Source organism: Mobula hypostoma, chromosome 2 (assembly GCF_963921235.1).
Source record: "Mobula hypostoma chromosome 2, sMobHyp1.1, whole genome shotgun sequence".
In the NCBI taxonomy this organism is placed as follows: Eukaryota; Metazoa; Chordata; class Chondrichthyes; order Myliobatiformes; family Myliobatidae; genus Mobula; species Mobula hypostoma.
Window position 1 is genome coordinate 51,755,849 of NC_086098.1, and position 21,179 is coordinate 51,777,027.

Genomic DNA, 21,179 nt, shown 5'->3' on the forward strand with positions numbered 1-21,179 from the left:
CAATATGTCGAAGTGATATACAATCTTTCCTCACCCTGTCTCTAATCCTTCTGATTTCATCTATTGCACTCAGTTTTTTTTTTACCCATTTGCTAAACAAAATTACCCTTCCTGTTTACTCTATTAAGATCCTCTTAATTTTGTACATCCCATTTAAAACTTTTCTCAGCATCCTCTGTTTCAAAGAAAACAACCAAGTAAATGATATGCAAATCACGTCTTGATGCACTTAATTTGCTATCGGAGAATAAAACTGAGCAGGGATTTTTTAAAAAAATCTGAATCACAAGATTAGAACTTCTTTTTTATTTAGGAAACATGTAATTTAACAGATGTTAGCAAGAGTGATGTCACTGTGCCTCTAAATGGAAGACTTAATTAATATTACCAACAAATGAAATTTCAGATAGGTCAGATGTTCAAATATAAAAGTTACCACTTACATTAACAGTATTTCACCAGATGAATTTAATTAAGGTTTACTGAAAATGACACTGCACTTGCCGCTGTGGCTGTCGTTTGTTGTTATTTTGGGGGGTGGGATATGAGCATTGGGAACAAGGTCGGCCAGTCCTTTGCAAAGGTGCTGGTCAGGTACTTATTTGAACAACTACATTCCATCAGTCAAAGCACTCAGACAGGGAGGGAGTTTCAGGGATTAGACCCAGGGTCAATTTCTGAGTCAGGGTGGTGTGCTTGTCTTTTTTATTTGATAATTTTTGAGAGATACAGTACAGTATCAGGCCCTTCTGCCCCAACAGGCCTGTGCCACACACTTACAGCCATGTGACCATTTCACTTGCTTACACAGACATCTTTGGATTGTGGGAGGAAAGTGGAGCACCTGGAGCAAACCCACACAGTCATGGGGGAGAACATACTTACTGACAGCGGGGGAATTGAACCAGGGCTGTTGGCGCTATAATAGCACTATGCTAACTGCTACGTTATCATGCTGCCTTCTAGAGGTCATTGTAGGTAGTGTTCTAGCTTGCTGGCCTTGTCCTTCTTGATAGCAGAGTGGTGGGTCTGCAAGTTGCTGCCACAGTAGTCTCAGCAACTAACTGCAGTGGTTGTTGTACATGCCTTGATGACGGATAGATTGAATGTCATTTGGTGAATAGAGTTAAAGTCAAACAAATTGCCACCATCCATGACAGAGCCATCTTCTTGAAGTGGTGCTGATTAATTGGCATGTACAGTTACACCAAATGGCCTGATGAGCTACAAGACCCGGGACAGACTTCAACTTTAACTTAACAGTTACACCAAATGGCATGCAACAATAGAATTTTACTGTGCAATTGAGGCCTGCAAAACATAAAGGTGGGCACTGAGTGGTTGTTATGCCATCACTCATTCCCACTTGATCAAAGCTGAACACCTCCCCACTTCTAGACCCCTCTCCACATTCCAACCATCGGAGATATATCACAAACAAGAGAAACTCCGCCGATGCTGAAGATTTATTTTGCCTTTGCAAGTGAGCTATACAGAAGAAAAAGTTTGATGGGGCCTTGAGTTTCTTTTCTTAGAACATTTCTTAAATGAAATACTATGCATTCTTCACTTTTCCAGGATTATCGGCTCCACACCTTTTGCAGTTATTTCCTACATTTTCCTGTGGTATGTACCACCGCTGAAAACAGGGAAGTTCCTCTGGTATGTAGTCTTCTATTGTCTGTTCCAGACTCTACTCACAGTAAGTACCTAAAATAGTGACTCAACAGAGTCTGAGTTATTAAAGTGTCATGCAAAGGATTATAATTGAGCTGCATAATGTGCAGAATGGAGGGATCATGCAACATTTAAAGTAGACACAAGAGAAAATAGTACTACATCTAAACATACAAGAAGCATGTCTGGAATATTCCTTGGGCAGATATTTTGAAATAATTTGCTAATAAGGCCAACATTTAGAGCAGGTTGAATAGATGGGGCATGCAGATATTATTCAAAAGAAACCCAGATGTATCAAATGGCTCACCAAAATGTATTTTAACATAGATAAATGGACTAAATAACAGAAAATGTAACAACATACTTGATAAATTGATAACTTCAAATATTCTATAACTGGCTGTACTGGATATGCATGGACGTTTGTTTTAGCTGCACCACAGTTCCTAACTATCAGGAAATAATTGACAATCACTCCTGGGAGATTGCATTTACCTCAGAGTGCATTGACGGAAACGCCATGTCGCCCCTTTCCCAGGTGATGGAGCGAGAGAGTGAGAGCAGAGTAAATACTGTGAACAGATCTGACCTGGTAAAGGTACAAAAGTACCTTACTTGAGTGGAACCAGAACCGATTAAGACAAAAGGAAAGAATGAATTGGCAGAACAAGGGAAGATCAAGGAGCAACTTGATAGAGATTAAAAAAAAAACATTTTTGGCATAGAGGTGTTTGCAGTTATGAGGGACATCAGTTCTGGGACCATGAAAATGAGGTAGCTGGTAATAAATCTCACAGGAGATTCAGGGGAATATTTCCTATTGGGAAGTTCTTTGGAATGTAGATCTCATTAACACAAGGTGTAATTAATATAGGCCTCATAAATTTTGCAAATAAGAAAGCTAGATTATCACATGAGAGAGAAAGGGTTATAGGAATATGAGGAGGCTGCGCTGAACGCAAATGCTAATATAAACTGAAAAAGGATCTAGTGCTTTCCTGTTGTATATGACAAATCAACTCTTCTCGGGCTTCCAACCGATAGAAGTATCGGTTTTAATCAATGTTTCGATGACAATCTGCCATCTCCATTAGGGATGGTGCCTGAGTATGTCTAGTCTGATGGTATTTATACCCCCATCGTCTGTCCGTCCTGATTAGTTAGTCCTCATCTAATCAGGTTTCTGCTGTCCCACCTTGTTTACAGTCAAATTCCAGTTCTTACTTAGAGTGAGACCTTTATCTTTGTTAAAATCCTGTTCCTCTAGTTTTATTTCAATGGCTTCCTTCACCAGGCAGTTCCAAAAGCCATTGGCATGACACAGTAGTTGTGTGCCATTGAAGTCAATCCTCTGGCCATTGCGAGTGCAATGTTCTGCTACTGCTGATGACTTGGACTCAAGACAGCTGGTGTTTACAGGATTCCTTCTGAATGCAGAGCAGTATATATCGGCCAGACAGGACTCACAGTGGAAAACTGCATCAAGGAGCACAGAGGTGTATCTGTTTGAGTTACCCGGAGAAATCAGCGGTTGCAGAAGATTGCATTCGCAATGCTCAATGTAGCCAATTATTCCATTGAGGGAGATTTAAAAACAACTTAAAACAAACCACTGAATGATTCTCTTAGCTCTGCTGAGAACATTGCTCAGAGATCTAATGTTCAGATTAGAGACGGTTGCCAATTAAGTTTTTAATGCTGATCCAATGTGTCCCAGGAGAAATTAATGTAACTATTAAATGATTTGATATTGGACATCAGCTTATATCCACTTGTAAATCTTAAATCAGAGAGATGAATTATTTGATTGCGTCTTCTATATTCGTCCTGGAATATCATCCTTTCCACTGAACATCAGGTTTGCACTGTGTTTACAATATGTGTTTACATTTACAATAGCTTTACTCCAGTGCAAACTCATAGGCTTCTATAGTTCCTACTTCTTCACCATAAGACCATAAGAGATAGGAAAGAATTAGGCCATTTGGCCCATTATGTCTGCTCAGCCATTTCATCATGGCTGATCTATTTTCCTTCTCAAACCCATTTTCCTGCCTTCTCCGTGTAACTTTTCATGCTCTGACTAATTGAGAACCTATCAACCTTCACCTTAAATACACCCAGTGACCTGACCTCCATAGCTGCTTATGGCAATGAATTCCACACATTCACCACCCTCTGTCTGAAGAAACACCACCCTTTTCTCCATTCTACATGGATGTCCCTCTATTGTGAGGCTGTGCCCTCTTGTTCAAGACTCCCCACCGTAGGAAACATTCTAGGCCTTTCAACATTCAATAGGTCTCAATGAGATTCCACCCCCCAATTCTTCTAAAGTCCAGCGAGTATAGGCCCAGTGTCAAATGTTCCCCATATGATAACCCTTTCATTCCCCGAAGCATTCTTGTAAACCTCCTCTGAACCTTCTCCAATGTCAGCACATCCCTTCTTAAGTAAGGGGCCCAAAACTGCTCACAATACTCTGAGTGAGGCCTCAAGCTTGGCCACAAAGCCATCAATTCCACCATGCAAATCATTGACCTGTAATGTAAAATAAGCAGTCCCAACACTGATCCCTGCAGAACACCACTAGTCACTGGCAGCCAACCAGAAAAGGTTCCCTTTATTCCCACTCTTAGCCTCCTGCCAATTAGTTAATGCTCTATCCATGCTAGTATCTTTCCTGTAATACCTCATGTATGGTGCCTTGTCAGAGGCCTTCTGAAAATCCACATATACAACATCCATCAATTCTCCTTTATCTATCCTGCCTCAAAGTATTCCAATAGGTCTGTCAGGCAAGATTTTCCCTTAAGGAAACCATGCTGACTTTGGCCGATTTTATCATGTGCCTCCAACTACCCCGAGACCTCATCATTAACTATTGACTCTAACATCTTCATAACTACTGAGGTCAGACCAACTGGCCAATAATTTTCTTTCTTCTTCCTCCCTCCCTTCTTGAAGAGTGGAGTGACATTTGTAATTTTCCGGTCCTTCGGAACCATGCGGAATCTAGCGATTTTTGAAAGATCATTACCAATGTCTCCAGAATTTCACCAGCCATATCTGAAAGAGGTGATGGTAAGATTATGAAGACATTGGTAATGATGTATACAGTCTGGTCCAGGTGACTTATCCACCTTCAGATGTTTCAACTTCCTGAGCACCTTTTCCTTATTAATAGTAATTACATTCACTTCTGCCTCCTGACACTCTCGAACTCCCAGCTGGTGTCTTCCATATTGAAGACAAATGCAAAATACTTATTTAGTTCACCCACCATTACTACCTCTCCAGCATCATTTTCTAGCAGTCTGATATCTATTCTTGCCTTTCTTTTACTCTTTATATATCTTGAAAAAACATTTGGTACCATTCATATCATTGGCTAGCTTACCTTCATATTTCATCTTTTTCCTCCTTAGTACTTTTTTAAGTAGCCTTCTCTTAGTTTTTAAAAAGCTTCCCAATCCTTTAACTTTCCACTAAGTTTTGCTCAATTATATGCCCTCTCTTGCTTTTATGTTGTTTTTGACTTCCCTTGTCAGCCGAGGTTGCGGTATCTTGCCTTTATAAAACTTCTTTTGGATGTGTCTATCCTGTGCCTTCTGAAGTGCTCCCAGAAATTCCAGTCATTGCTGTTTAGCCATCATCCCTGTTAATATCCCCTTCCAATCAACTCCTCTCTCGTGCCTCTATAATTCCCTTTACTACACTGTTATACTGATACAGCTGAATTTAGCTTCTCCCTCTTAAGTTGCAGGTTGAAGTTCATCACCTTATGATCATTGTCTCCTTTAAGGTAAAGCTCCCTGATCAAACCCAGTTCAGTACATAACACAGAATGGCCTTTCTCCTAGTGGGCTCAACCGCAAACTGTTCTAAAAGCCATCTCAGAGGTATTATATTCTGAAACTTTAAAGCATTAAACTAATTCAAAGGATTCTGAAATGCAGGTATAACATTGATTGTTTTCTGATTGGTCAGGGTATCAAAAGTTATGGTGAGCAGGTGTATGGGTTTGAGTGGGATCCGGGATCAGCCATGATGGAATGGCAGAGCAGACTCGATAGGATGACTTGCCTAATTCTGCTCCGAATTCTTCTCCCCTTACTTAAGTGAGGCATGCATGTATCATGGTAGCATGATGATGTGTGCAATTCAAGTATTTATATATATAACCCATAATTAATTATTGAATTGAACAAGAATGCTGAATCAAATTATACACCCAAGACATTCAATTATTGAAATATTAAATACACAACATTCCTCCCTGCTTAACTATAAATTCCATCTCAATATAGAATGCACCTCAACTATCTACATACCATCCTACAGAATATAACTACGATGTACAGGCATCCACACCATAGTAAATTTTAAATTGTCTGATTCAGACCATAAGATTTCATTGCTGCGGAGGCTTTCTTACTCTTGTGGGATAATGTCTCTCCCGACAAGTGGGAATCACTCTGCTTGCCAGGTGAGACTTGTGGCTGTGAAACAATCTCAGGTTCTAGGGCCTCCTCAACGGTGGCTGTTGGAGTTGACTCTGAAACTGCAGGAAGTGGATCTGACAATGGTAGCCACCTTTCTACTTCCTTTTCTCTCTCTGGATCTACTTTGAGCCCTCTCTTTCTTTCTCACGTTCCTTCTTTTTCACACCATTCTCTTTAACATTCTCTTTCTCCATCTCTTTCATCCTTCTTCTAGTTTGTGCACGATCTTGGGAATGCCCATTTGGTTCATTGGCGTATTCTCTTATTAATCCTTTACGATCTAATTGCTCCTTGTGATTGCCTCATCCACAACATTATCTGATGAATCCTCTGTTTTTGTATCTCCATTGGGTCCTTTCTTTTTGACCTTCCATTCATCCAGCTGGGCTTTGGTCTTTGCATTTACTTTTACAAGCATCTTTTTGTCTCCCACTTGAAGTTCATGCAATAAACTTAATGAATGCAGGGTAGATTCTGGTTCTTTATACCCACGAAAGCTGAATGCCTGCAACTTTCCTGAAGCTCCTTGAACTCTCTGCCAGCTTAAAACATAGCCATATTGCACAAGTAACTGCCTGATTAACATATCAGCAGCTTTCTTATATACTGTATGTTACCTACAAAAACTATTATATTTGGACCACTGCTTTTGTCACTTTCATGCTTTCTCTGAGTAGCATGGTCCTTCCTTGGTCCAATACACTTTACAACCAGAGACACAGCGGTTGGCACCAATGCCCGCATGTCTTCTGCTGGCCAATGGTTCATGATTGTTCGTATGACGACTATTGTGACATTATCCAGTATCTTTCTTAATTCACTTGTTGGCTTCATTGCAGGGAATGTGACATGCAAATGGTGGATGGACCTTCAATCAAGTTGGTAGTTGTCACAGCCACTCATGTCCTAACAAAGCTGGTCCTTCTGTTCTTGCCACATACAAGCTCAAAGCGGTGTGTAGGTTGTTGTATTTCACTGTTACAAATGTCATTCCCACAGGAGTTATCTTTTCTCCAGTACAACTTCTTAGTTGGATATCAGCAGGCTTCAGTTTACTATCTTTGAAATGCTATTCAAAGTGATTTTGTGGAATGACTGAAACAGTTGAAGCAGTGTATAATTCCATTTTAATTAATTTGCCATTCACTTCTGGTGTAAGCCATATTGCTTATCTATTGTTAAATTTCACACTGTAGATCTCAAGGCTACACAATCCAGTCCACTGTCACTGTCAAATTTTTCATCGACAGCATACAGATTTCAGTGCTGTTTTTGAAACTGCAACTAGACTTGTTAGCATTTTCTCTTCCCTGTGCAATCTATTTATTTTTGTCGGCCCGATATGTTCTTTGTATGTGTCCTGCTTGTTGTATTTTCTGCAAGTTTCACTTTTAAACCTGCATTAGTCTGATGTCTGTGAGCTCCTGCCACAACAGTATCACAACTTGTTCAGCCAGGCCAGTTTCTGTTTAGACAATGCAATTTTGTCTCCACTTGCTCTCATTCCTGACCAACTCAATTATGTGTTTGCCTGCTGTTTCCATTGAAATAGTGATTTCAGTCACTCTTTTCAATGCATGTTGTACTTTTTGAATGTTTCCTTTTAAGATCCCACAAACTAAACGATCACAGTGCATCACTAAGACAACTACTGAAGTGACAATGCTCAATCTCTCCAGTTCAGCCATGTACTCTGAAATGAACAAGCGTTCTGCAATCAACAATGGCTTTGGTTCTGAGTGTTCCTGCATTACTTTGACAATATTACCAAAGCTCATTTCTGCCGCCTTAGGTGGAGCAGTCAAAGCAAACTATGCTTTTAGACCCATTGCACTTAGCAAAATTGGCAGTCGCTTCTCATTGGCTATTTTATTTGCTTCAAAATACAGTTCCAATAGAGTATACATGAGCCACTTACTTGTGTAATCAAACACACTAATCTTTCCAAGGTAGCCAGCCATTTCTGAATGGCTACTATCATCCGGTACTCACTCTATAAACCTGTGAATTCTTCTGTTTTTCTTACTCCTTTTTAATAAAAAGCTGGATGATGTCTTCCCTTCTGAAGAACGCATATTTTTAACTCGACCGTCCCAGCTACGTTTTTTTTAGTTCAAAGTCTTGCTTTGCTTTAACAGGTTGGTAGCAGTCTCAGGTTCATTTTAAAAATACCTCGTCGCCAATGTTATGTTTTGTAACTTCAAAACAGTAAACTAATTACAAGGAAGGGATGGAAGCCTGGGAATACATGTCTAGTTCAAGTTTATTTTAAGCAAGATTCACATGTATCAAGTGGTAGCGTGATGACATATGCAATTATGTATTTATACATACAACCCGTAATTAATTATTTAAGAGAACACGAATGCTTAATCAACAAGCTCACTCAAATATTATTGAAATATTAAATATACAACAGCAAGCATTCTGTAAATTCTCTCTTTTAATATGATGTGCATCTTTGGAAGATCCGGCACTGTTTTTCTTCCAGCCACAATTCCGTGATGACAATACAATAACTGCCAATCTTAAATGCACTATCAGCTCATGTACTTTGTTTTGTATATTGTGTGCATTCAAAATAACACCTTCAGTTCTGTGTTTAGCATACCTCTTCTCAAATTCGTATCTGTGCTGCCTGAAGTCAAGTACTTATCACTTTCTAAACTTAGTTTTATATTGAGAATTCAGTAATATTTCCCGTACTCTTCTTCCCTTATACTTTATGCATACTTTTCCAATCAGTTGAACCCATCTCTCCTATTATTTAGCTCAAAACTATCCATAAACTAGTTATGTAATTCACCAGGACCCTAGTCCCAGCATAGTTCAAGAGGAGCCCATCCGATTGGAACAGCTCCCTCCTTCTCCGATACTGTTGCAAATTTCCCATAAATTTAAACCCACTTCACCTCACCAATCGTTGAGCCATGCATTTAACTCTAATCTTATTGACCCTGTGCCAATTTGCATATGGCTCAGGTAGCAAGACAGAAATTCTTACATTTTTAGTTCTGCATTTTAATTTGGACCCTAGCTTCTCAAATTTCCTTAGAAGAAGCTTTTTTCTTGATTTTCCCATGTCGTTAGTACCCGCATGGAATACAAGAACAGGATTTTTTTCCCTTCCACTCCAAACTCCATTGCAGGTCAGATGAAAAGGACTGAACCTGGGAATGAGTTGGGCAATACAGACTTCATTCTTGCGCCAGAATTGTGTCAATTCTCCCGACTATACTATCCCCAATAACAAGCATATTTCTCTTTTCTCCTGCCTCTCGAATGGCTCCCTGAACCACAGTTAGGTTGCTGATCCTTCCTATAGCACACCACTACCACTGCCACCCCCACCCCCAGTTAATCCACATAGAATCTCAGACCCACTTGGGCAGGCTCAAGGGCTGAGGCTCTTCCAGCACCATCTCTTGGATCCACCCATCTGCCTCACTCACAGTCACACCCTCTTATCCATGAGCACAGAGCAAGTTTGAACTAGTTAATCTGCCTCTTGAAGCACAGCGTCCGGGTAACTCCCCACTGATGCACCAGGGGGTTTGAACCTCAGGTTCCACATCATCAGTTTTGAGTTTCATTCTTAAGCTGCAGTCACCAGGACTCACAGTGTCCCACGTCACCTGATCCTGCGATCCTACTTTACTTAATTAGTTGCAAGTGAATTTTATTTGGAGATGGAGTTTAGAGATTTAGAACTGGCCCTTTCAGTCCAATAAGCCACACCACCTAGAAACCCACTATGTAAGCTTTGCCTAATCACAGGACAATTTACAATTCCAAATTAGTGTACTAACCGGTACATCTTTGGAACGTGGGAAGAAACCAGAGCTCCCAGAGGAAACCCACACATTCACAGGGAGGAGGTATCATCTCCTTATGTACAGCATCAGAAATGAACTCTGAACTCCGATGTCCCAAGCTGTAATAGCATCGTGCTAACTGCTAAATTTCTTTCTTTAATTACTATGTTGTTAGTAACCTCACTTAAGTCCCAACCACAAGCAATGAGTCTGTTTGAGTAGTTTTAAGGCAAAAGGTTAAAGGTTTTAATTGATCTTACTTGGTCCACTCCAGAGCTTCTCAAGTCAAAGTCCCTCTCTTACACTGGCTATTCCACAATGGCTGCTCTGCTTGAACTCATCTTCGTTTTATTGGCAGCTATTGCCCAATTAATCTTCAAGCCAGTTGATGTGACTTGCTGTTTTAACCATTTCCTCTCTTGTTCTTGATTCCGTAGAGTGAAACTAAACTCACCAGCAATGAGCCTTCCTATTTCACCCACTTCCCATTTTCACTCCTGCTGAGTGTATCTCACTGCCATGGGACTTGATGTTTTAAATCCATCCACCGGCCTTTAAAAGATGTCAAGGTTTGGACTAGTAAATTAGTCACTGGTCCAATCCCATCATCAGCCCCAACATTATTACATAGTATGTATTTGATACATTCCATCCTTCAATTAAATTCTTCATTCCCACTGATTATACAAAAATCCCAGTACTTTGAATTTAAATTACATGTTTAATGTTTTTGTTCCTTCTCTATTCATTCTAAAACTGCATACCCCATCGCTATTAAATTAAGCTTTTTAGAACTAAATGCTTCATCCTTGATTCTTGGATATGTGTGATTTCTTGAGCAATATTTAGTAATAAGTTTAAATATTACACTCCACTAAAGAACAACCATATTCTTTCCTTTCCTGAGTATGATTTGAAGTTCAAATACATGAATGAAAATATGTAAACTGTCAGCAGATTAAAGTCAAAAATGGTCAGAATAATTATGATAATCAGTGGAAGTATTTGAATAATAGTAATTTGTGGAAACGTTTGGTTCCAAATTGGTATTTGTAATTCAAAACTACATACTGATCAAACCGTGATCTGGAACATATCTGTCAAGTGATATTCTGTTGAGAGTCACTCTTGATTAAGCAATGGGGACAGTCCAAAGCAGCCCTGCTTTACATTAGCATCTACACCTTCTTTTCCAGTGTTTCCACGTGCCATACTCAGCCCTTATCATGTTTCTGAGCAGCGACCAGAAGGAGAGAGACACAGCAACTGCTTACCGTGAGTAGAATTTCTTCCAAAAATAAGTTCCAGTAAAATCAACGACTTGTTTTATGGATATTCACTTTGAACTTGTCTGAGGCCATCTGCTGATCATAGTAAAAGTAGATGTGTCCTGTCGTTTAATGGATACATTATAAACTGGAACATAACAACATAAATAGAAGCAGGCATTAGCCATTCAATCCCTCATGGTTGCACTGCCATTTCATGAAATTAAGGTTGATCTTTTAATTCGGTGTCACTTTCCTGCACTGATCATATATATCATTCATTAATATATAATTATGTATTGATCTATGTTTGAATATTCTGATCAATTGGCCCTCCACAGCCTTAGTGTAGAGAGAATTCCAAAGACTTACAAATATCTGAGTAAAGAAAAGTTCTCATCCTTGGTATCATTCTAAAATTCTGACCACCGGTGCCTATGAAGAATGTGGTAACCTACCTCAATGAGTATTGTCCGATAGAACAGCGGTCCCCAACCACCGGGCCGCAAAGCATGCGCTACCGGGCCACAAGGAAACAATATGATTTGAGTGGTCCCCAACCACCGGGCCGCGGACCGGTGCCGGGCCACAAAGCATGCGCTACCAGGCCGCGAGGAAATGATATGATTTGGCGATAGGAGTCAGCTGCACCTCTCCTCATTCCCTGTCGCGCCCACTGTTGAGCTTGAATGCGTGCGAGGTCATTACACACACGTCATCCATGTCAGCGCGGGAAGGAGATCAACTCCTCGAGCTTGCAAATGACGGCGGGCTGAAAAGCATATTTGACATAACATCTCTGCCAGCCTTCTGTATCAAAGTTAAGGCTAACTATCTTGACATAGCCATGAAAGTGCTGAAAACGTTGCTTCCATTTACAACATATCTCTGCAATGAATGCAACGAAAACTAAATTGCGGAATAGACTGGACATAAGGAACCTCCTTCGAGTATCGCTGTCTCCCATCACCCCTCGATAGGACCGTTTTGTTACAGGAAAACAAGCCCAGGGCTCCCACTCATTCAGCGATATTGGTGTGCTGCAATGATTTTATATGTTCATATGGGGAAAATACATGCTGTGTGTTTAATATTCAAACATTACTTAAAATGTTATGATGTTATTGACTTATCTAACCATATAACAATTACAGCACGGTAACAGGCGATCTCTGCCCTTCTAGTCCGTGCCAAACGCTACTCTCACCTAGTCCCACCGACCTGCACTCAGCCCATAACCCTCCATTCCTTTCCTGTCGATATACCTATCCAATTTTTATTTAAATGATAATACCGAACCTGCCTCCACCACTTCTACTGGAAGTTCGTTCAACACTTACTTCAAGCTCCCCTGATAATTGATTTATCGCTATATTCATGCAAGGAAAATATGCGCTATGTGTTTAATATTAAATTCGTTAGATAAACCCTTTTAGAAACGAAATTGAGTGTATTAGCCACTTATCACTTTATAGCGTCCGTGGTTAACATTCCCCCGCCCCCGCACAGAATCGCCAAAAACAATTTGTCGAAAAAATCGGCACGTACACCAATGCACAAATCACGCATGCGCACTGGTGCCCGCGCAAGGCTTCATGGTCATTGTAGTCTTACTCGGGGTAAACCCAACGTATTTGACTGCTACTCTTGTTCGTTGGCAACCCTACTACCCACCCCGCCACCTCTGGGTTGGCTGGTCCGCAAGAATATTGTCGATATGAAACCAGTCCGCAGTGTGAAAAAGGTTGGAGACCCCTGCGATAGAACTTTCATCCACAGTGATGAAGTGCTTTGAGAGGTTGGTGATGAAGCATATCAACGCCTGCCTGAGAAGTGACTCTGATCCATTTCAGTTTGCCGACCATCACAATGGACCCACAGCAGAAGCTCTTTCATTAGCTCTTCGCTCAACCCTGGAATATCTGGACAGCAAAGATGCATACATCAGGAAGCTCTTAATTGACTAGAGCGTGGCATTCAGTACTACCATCCCCTCAAAACTAATCAATAAGCTTCAAGACTTTGGCCTTACTACCTCCTTGTGCAACTGGATTCTCAATTTCCTCACTTGCAGATGCCAGTCAGTTTGGATTGGCAACAGCCATCTCCTCCACCATCTCCATCAGCACAGGTGCACCACTAGGCCCTTGTTCTACTGGCTTTACACTTATGACTGTGAGGCTAAGCACAACGCCAAGGCCATATTTAAGTTTGTGATGACACCACTGCCATTGGCTGAATCAAAGGTGGTGATGAATCAGCACATAGGAGGGAGATTGAAAATCTGGTTGAGTGGTGCCACGAAACATCTGTTTTCTCAATAATCGCAAGACCAAGGAGCTGATTGTTGACCTCAGGAGGAGACAACCAGAGGTCCATTAAACAGTCCTCATCAGGGCATCAGAGGTCGAGTGAGTCAGCAACTTTAAATTCCTCAGTGTTATAATTTCGGAGGATCTGCCCTGGCTCCAGCATGTAAATGAAAGTGTGAAGGAAGCACAGCAGTGTCTCTACTTCCTTAGAAATTTGAGAAGATTCAGCATGACATCTAAAACTTTGATGAACTTCTATAGATGTGTGGTGGAGAGTATGCTGACCAGTTTCATCACAGCCTGGTATGAAAACACCAATGGTCTGGTATGGAAAATCCTACAAAAAGTATTGGCTACAGCTTGGCCCATCACGGGTAAAGGCCTCTCCACCATTGAGCACATCTACACAAAGCATTGACGCAGGAAAGCAGCATCCATCATCAGGGACCCTGACAACCCAGGTCATGCTCACTTCCCGGTGCTGCCATCAGGAAGTAGGTCAAGAGCCTCAGGGCTCACTCCACCTGGTTCAGGAACAGTTATTGCCTCAACCATCAGTCTCTTGAACCAGTGGGGATAACTTTACTCAACTTCACTTGCTCGGTTACTGAACTGTTCCCACAACTATGGACTCACTTTCAAGCATTCTTCACCTCATGTTTATTGCTTGCTTGCTTGCTTGTTTGTTTGTTTGTTTGTTTATTTATTTATTATATCCCGTTTCTTTTGTATTTGCGCAGTTTGTCATCTTTTGCACATTTTATGTTTATCTGTTCAGTTGGGTGAAGTCTTTCATTGATTCTATTATGGTTCTTGGATTTATGGAGTATGCCCACAAGAAAACGAATCTCATGGTTGTATATTTTGACATATATGTACTTTGGTAATAAATTTTCTTTGAACTTTGAACTTTAGAAGCCTGAGCCAGGAAAGTTGTCATCCCTGCAACTATCCTGTCCAGCCTCATAGAGCCATTTCAATGATGTAATCTCTCAATCATATTAACTGAGGGGGGCCAGCCATGCCTATATTTCTCTATGTATGAAAAATTACCCCCATCCCAAGAATCATTTGTTGAAACTTTGTTGCTCTCCATCTATTGCAATTATATCCTTTCTGAGCACCAGTATATTTGCACAATATTCCAGAATAAATCTCACCAAAGTCCTGCTTTGTTGGAGTAACAGGTCTCTTCTCTTAAATCCTCTTACAATAAATCTGACTTATCACTTACCTTTCTAATTGATTTCTGGACCTGCATGTTAACTTTCTGTAATTCCAGGACAAAAATACCCAGGTCCCAATGAACAACAATAGCTTTTGATTTCTCACCATTTAAAACCATACTGATTTTCTATCAAATGAATGATTAGATTAGATTATGAGGATACTCAGTACTCGTTTATTGTCATTTGGAAATGCTTGCATTAAAAATGATACAATGTTCCTCCAGTATGATATCACAGAAACACAAGACAGACCAAGACTAAAACTGACAAAAACCACATGATTATAACATATAGTTACAACAGTGCAAAGCAATACCGTAATTTGATAAAATTTGATGGGCACGGTAAAAAAAAGTTTCAAAGTCCCGTTAGCTCCATCATCTCACACAGATGGTAGAAGGGAGAAACTCTCCCTGCCATTAACCTCCAGCGCCGCAAACTTGCCAATGCAGCAGCCTGGAAGCACCCTACCACAGTCCGACTCTGAGTCCGTCCGAAAACTTCGAGCTTCCAACTAGCCCTCTGACACCGAGCACCGAACACCACCTCCGCCAAGCGCTTTGACCCCACCCCGGCCACCGAGCAACAAGCAAAGCCAAGGATCTGGGGCCTTCCCCTCCGGAGATTTCGGATCACACAGTAGCGGCGGCAGCGAAACAGGTATTTCAGAAGTTTCATCAGATGTTTCTCCGTGCTCTCACGTCTTCCTTCATCAAATCAGAACTTGCACGGCATCCTACTTCACAGATAACAGATATCATCACTGGAGAGGCCGCGAGTGCTGTGTCGCGCCACCATCTTCTCCTCTTCCATAAGCTCTCATTTCTAACGTTTCTGATCTTCTTATGTCCCAGAAGTAAGAGTTGGACAGTCGTCGTGTCCTCGTCCATTCACCAAGCCTGTCCTTGTATCCCTTAGACCATTATGCTCACACTGCCACCCAGCTTCGTATCACCAACAAACTTGCCATATCACTCAATGCCCAGATCCTGAGATGGATTGAGGGTTTCTAATGGTGGTAATTGCCCACGTCACAGCTTCCCAAAATGAAAATGACGGGTTTATTCCAGCTTGTGGGCACATGGCCAAGTGGTTAAGGCATTCGACTAGCGACCTGAAGGTCATGAGTTCGAGCCCCAGTCGAGGCAGCGTGTTGTGTCCTTGAGCAAGGCACATAACCACACATTGCTCTGCAACAACACTGGTGCCAAGCTGTATTGGCCCTTGCCCTTCCCTTGGACAACATCAGTGTCGTGGAGAGGGGAGACTTGCAGCATGGGCAACTGCCGGTCTTCCATACAACCTTGTCCAGGCCCACGCCCTGGAGAGTGAAGACTTTCCAGGCACAGATCCATGGTCTCGCAAGACTAACGGATGCCTCCAATTCTCGTTCTACTTTAGTATATTACCTCCAATACAGTGTGTTGGATTTTATTAAACATTTTCTTGCTTGGCACCTTATTGAAGGTCTTCTGGATATTCCAAATACATATCAACTGGTGCACCCTATTTATACAAATGGATACAAATTCAAAATGTTCTAACAAATTTATCGAATATGATTTTACTTTCATAAATTCATGTTGGCTCCATCGTTCCAGCTATTATTTTCCAAGTGCTCTGCTTCCACTTCCTTAATTACAGATTCCAGCATTTCCCCTGTTGATGTCAACATAGCTGATCGATAGTTCTTGGTTTTCTCTGTCTCTACTTTGATAAATCCACTCTAAAGAATTTTAGAAGGTGCCCAGAGATTTTTTACAAATTTTTTCACCAATGAAGTATTTCCCACATCCTATTTCTCCAATTTAATCTGTAAAAAAGGAGGAGGAGAAGATGGCAATGCGACGCAGCGTGCAGCGGCCACTCCAGTGAATGATATCTGTTATCTGTCAAGTAGGGGGCCGTGCACAATCCTGATTTGATAGAGACAGACGTGAGAGCATGGAGGAACATCTGAAGAAACTTCTGAAATGCCTTCTTTGCTGCCACTGCTACTGTGTGATCCAGAATCTCCGGAGAAGGCCCCGAGTCCTCGATTTTGCTTGTTGCTCGGCGGTCGGGGCGGGGTCGAAGCGCTCAACAGAGGAAGATACTCGGAAGGCTGTATCGGAGGGGCTGGTCAGAGGCTCAAAGTTTTCGGACGGACTCAGAGTCGGCTGTGGTCAGGTGCTTCCAATGCATCGGCACTTGTCGGTGCCTGGAGGTTTATGGCAGGGAGAGTTTCTCCCTTTTGCCGCCTGCTATCGGGACTATCGGGAGTCAATCGGAGCTTTGAGACTTTATTTTACCGTGCCCATGGTCTGCTCTTTATCAAATTATGGTATTGCTTTGCATTGCTGTAACTATATGTTATAATTATGTGGTCTTGTCAGTGTTAGTCTTTGGTTTGTCCTTTTTCTTTGTGATATCACTCTGGAGGAACATTGTATCATTTCTTAATGCATGCATTTCTAAATGACAATAAACGAGGACTGAGTGTCCTCATAATATAAAAATCTAAAATCTAATTTAGCTAATTTTCCCTTTTTTACATATCTGTACAAAATTTAGTCTGAAAAAGGATCTAGTGCTTTCCCAGTGTACATGACGAATAAACACTTCTCAGGCTTCCATTTGAGTACAGGTATCGATTATAAACGACGTTTCGATGACAAACTCTACCATCTTCATCAGGGATGATGCCTGAGCATGCCTAGTTTGGTGGTATTTATACCCCCATCATGCATCGCTCCTGATTGGTTAGATGGCTGGCATATACAGGAGTCCCTATGAATGCGAAGCTGCTTATATATCGGCCAGATGGGACGCACGGTGGTAAACCTGCATCAAGGAGCACAGGAGATGTATCTGTTTGAGTTACCTGGAGAAATCAATGGTAGCAGAGCATTGCATGCACAATGGCCATAGGACTGACTTCGATGGCACAAACTGCTGTGCTGTGCCAATGGCTTTTGGGATCACCTGGTGAAGGAAGCCATTGAAATAAAACTGGAAGAAAAGAATTTTAACAAAGATGAAGTTCTCTCTCTAAGTAAGAACTTGAATTCGATTGTAAACAAAGTGAGACAGTGGAAACCTCATTGGACAAGGACTAACCAATCAGGAGGGTTGGATGATGGGTGTTTCAATACCATCGGACAGGACATGCCTAGGCATCATCCCTGATGAAGTTGGCAGAGTTTGTCATCAAAATATTGATTAAAATCGATACCTGTATCTGGCTGGAAACTTTTAGCCTGCTTTCATGTTCCTTACCAGGCTCCTTACTAGTACTCCCAAGAATATTATCCCTTTACCCATCAAAACATTTATCCTTTATTGGGGTATTATGAAATTTTCCCAATCCTCAGCCATTGCTTTTATGGGACAAGTTGTCAGCCTGTCCTTTGATCTGATATTGTCTTCTCTAGATAGCCACATATAGCTTACTCTTTCTGTTGTTTTGCCTTATAATATGCATTTTAAAAGTAGACTTTGCTTATATACCTTCATAATTTTAATGTACTTTCCTTATACTATAACCAACTTTTGCTTCATGTCTTTGCAGACACTATATGGGTTATACTTCATAAGTGTGTTTGTATGAACTGTCAGCACTTTGTTACCAACCCCATGGAAGATACCTCAAGCTAAATTAATAATTTACAATATAAAATCAATAGTGATAGACAGAAACTGTAAATTAACTTTGAAGTTTTACATTATATTTGCCAGAGGTTACATCCATTAAATTCTTTTGCAATTTCATTGCATTATAGATACATGATGTTAATTGTCTCTACATTGTCTTTGGGTTCCTTGATTCATATTTGGAATACTGTTTCAAAGCATATAATTGCAGAAAAAAAGTAAACAGTTCAAGAGAGAACTGCTTGCATCATCAAAATATTAGGATGACCAGTTTTCTATCCTACAGTAGAATGAGTAATCCACACCTTATATAAGGATATGTTTGAGACAGGTTGATATCCTATTTCAGATTTTTAGCTTGTTCAAACTCCCATCTAAACCACACCGACTTATTTTTAGGAATTATCTTTCCTTGTGTTGACTGTACTCACCTCAAGCAGATACCTCCTTATATCCTGAGCTGTGTCCAGCATTTTCTGTTTTTAGTTCAGTATTTCATCATCTGCAGAATTTTTGATTTTGTCACAGAGATCTAACTTTACTTTAATGTAGTAATGTCTTGCTGAAAGGTTACTTAAATTAATCATGATGAAAAGTCATCAGTAGTGGGATATTCTAAAGAACTATCTGACATTCAATTTTTAGCCAAATGGAATGAGAAACAAAGGTTCTGATGGTTTCAGTTAACAACAGGTAATATTGTACAAGAAAAAAATCATAATGGTTTCTCAGAGTAGGCTCGTACAGAAAGTCAGGAGAAATGGTATCTAGGAAAATTTGGCTTTGTGGTTTCAAAATTGGGTGTCCAAGGCAGAGGATAGTGGAAGAAGGAGTAAATTCTGGCTGGAGGGTGGTGGCTGGGTACACCAGCCCTTTGTGATTTTTATAAATAACCTGGATGAGGAAATGAAGAGGTGGATTAGTAACTTTGCATTGACTTGAAGGTTGGAGGTGTTGTGGATAGTGTAGAATGTTGTTGTAGATTACAATAGGATATAGACAGGATGCAAAGTTGAATGGAGAAGTGGGAGATAGAGTTAAATCTGAAAAAGTCTGAAATTATACTCAATTTGACAGATCGTACTTGAAGTTAGAGTACAAACTTAATGGCAAGATTCTTACCAATGTGGAGGAACAGAGGGACCTTGAAGTGAAAGACCATACATCCTCAAGGTTGCTACCATGTCATTAGTCAGGGGATTGAGTTTAAGAGCCATGAGGTAACGTTGTAGCTCTATAAAACTCTGGTTAGGTCACACTTGAAGTATGTGTTAAGTTCCGGTTGTTTCATTATAGGAAGGATATGGAAGCATTAGAGAGGATGCAGCAGAGATTTAGCAGGATGCTGCCTAGATTAGTGAATGTGCGTATGGTTGAGCAAGCTTTCTCTCTGGAGTGACGTGATGAGTTGCACCTTGATGGAAGTGTGTAAGTTGATAAGAGGTATAGATAGAGTGGATAGCCAATGTCTGTTTTCCCAGCGTGGCAATGGCCAAGGACGGAGGACATTTACTTAAGGTGAGTGGAGGAAAGTTTAGGTGAGATGCCAGAAATAGTTTTTTTTAAAACACAGAGCGGTGGGTGCCAGAAACATACTGCTGGGTTGGTAGTAAAGGTTGTTACAATAGGAAAATTTAAAATAATCTTAGATTGTTACATGGATGTAACAAAAATGGGGGTTTTGGGCCGTGTAGGAGGGAAGGGTTAGATGGATTGTGGAGTAAGTTTATATTGGTCAGCCCAACATCATGGGGTAAAGGGCCCATACTGAGCTCTTCTATGCTTCTATCTTTCTTTAATAGCTTTTGAAGATAAAACTGATCAGTAGGATGAAGTTTGCAGGTATAGTTATGAAATAGAATTATTAAAACATTTGGCACCACGTTCCAAAATGGATGCTAACCTTTGCGTCGGTTTGACAATACGCCTTTGGTCTCCACAGAGTCATACAGTGATTTCCAGAATCATTCCTAGGCATATAGAAGTACCACTTACCCTTAGTGCATAAAGACTTTGTGCCATGCAATAAAACCTATTCCAGGTTTGAAGAATAGTTAAACATGCTCTGCTAGTTTTTCATGGAGATAACTACTCATTTTTCAGAGAGAAGAAAGACCAAAGTTTATTACCGCAAAAGATTAAGATAAATCTTTTAATTATAAATTATAGTTTAAATTTAATATTTATAAATTAAATTTATAAATTAAATTAAATTTAGAAAGTCTTGAACAATCAGGGTTGTCTGGTAAGTGTCATTCACTCAAAAGGTAACAGAATTGTTAAATAAATTTGCAGAGAAGCTGAGAAGATAAATGGGTTCAAGGAAAACATTTAAAGCAAAATGTTTTTAAAGAATACGGAGAGAACGTTAATCACAAGAGATTCTGCAGATGCTGGAAATCTAGAACAACACACACAAAATGGAGGAAATGTGGTTTTTTGCAGATTGGATAGGCTCATTTCAACTGGAATGCAAACACATGGGTAGCATGCAAGGTTTTGTCCCACTAATTTCTTACAGCAGTTGGATCATTACTTTAAAACAGTTTACTCAAATTTCTATTTTCAGCATTTCTAGTATGCTGATTTTGAGGTACATCACTCATGCCAAGAATTTTCAATACTGCTTCATTCCTTTATGATTTAGATATTTCCAGTTAAAAGCAAAACAAAAATGAAGTGGTACATAATATCTTTCCACATTAAAGATTTGATTTTAAAAGCAAGATGAGAAAAA

The 21,179-nt window shown here is 40.4% G+C and overlaps 1 protein-coding gene and 1 long non-coding RNA gene across 4 annotated transcripts in view; one reads left to right on the forward strand and one right to left on the reverse strand.

Annotated features, from left to right (window-relative positions):
- Window positions 1-11,396, reverse strand: part of LOC134339999 (uncharacterized) — a 77,042-nt gene extending 65,646 nt beyond the window's left edge. For all 3 annotated transcript variants that reach the window (XR_010016475.1, XR_010016474.1, XR_010016473.1), the window contains exon 1: window positions 11,275-11,396. This is a non-coding gene — a long non-coding RNA (uncharacterized LOC134339999). The remainder of the gene's footprint in view (window positions 1-11,274) is intronic.
- LOC134339997 (sodium-dependent lysophosphatidylcholine symporter 1-like) overlaps window positions 1-21,179 on the forward strand; it is a 117,370-nt gene that overhangs the window by 40,336 nt on the left and 55,855 nt on the right. The window contains exons 4-5 of the mRNA XM_063036845.1: window positions 1,579-1,702; window positions 11,197-11,275. Of these exons, the coding sequence (XP_062892915.1) occupies window positions 1,579-1,702; window positions 11,197-11,275 (203 nt within the window). The remainder of the gene's footprint in view (window positions 1-1,578; window positions 1,703-11,196; window positions 11,276-21,179) is intronic.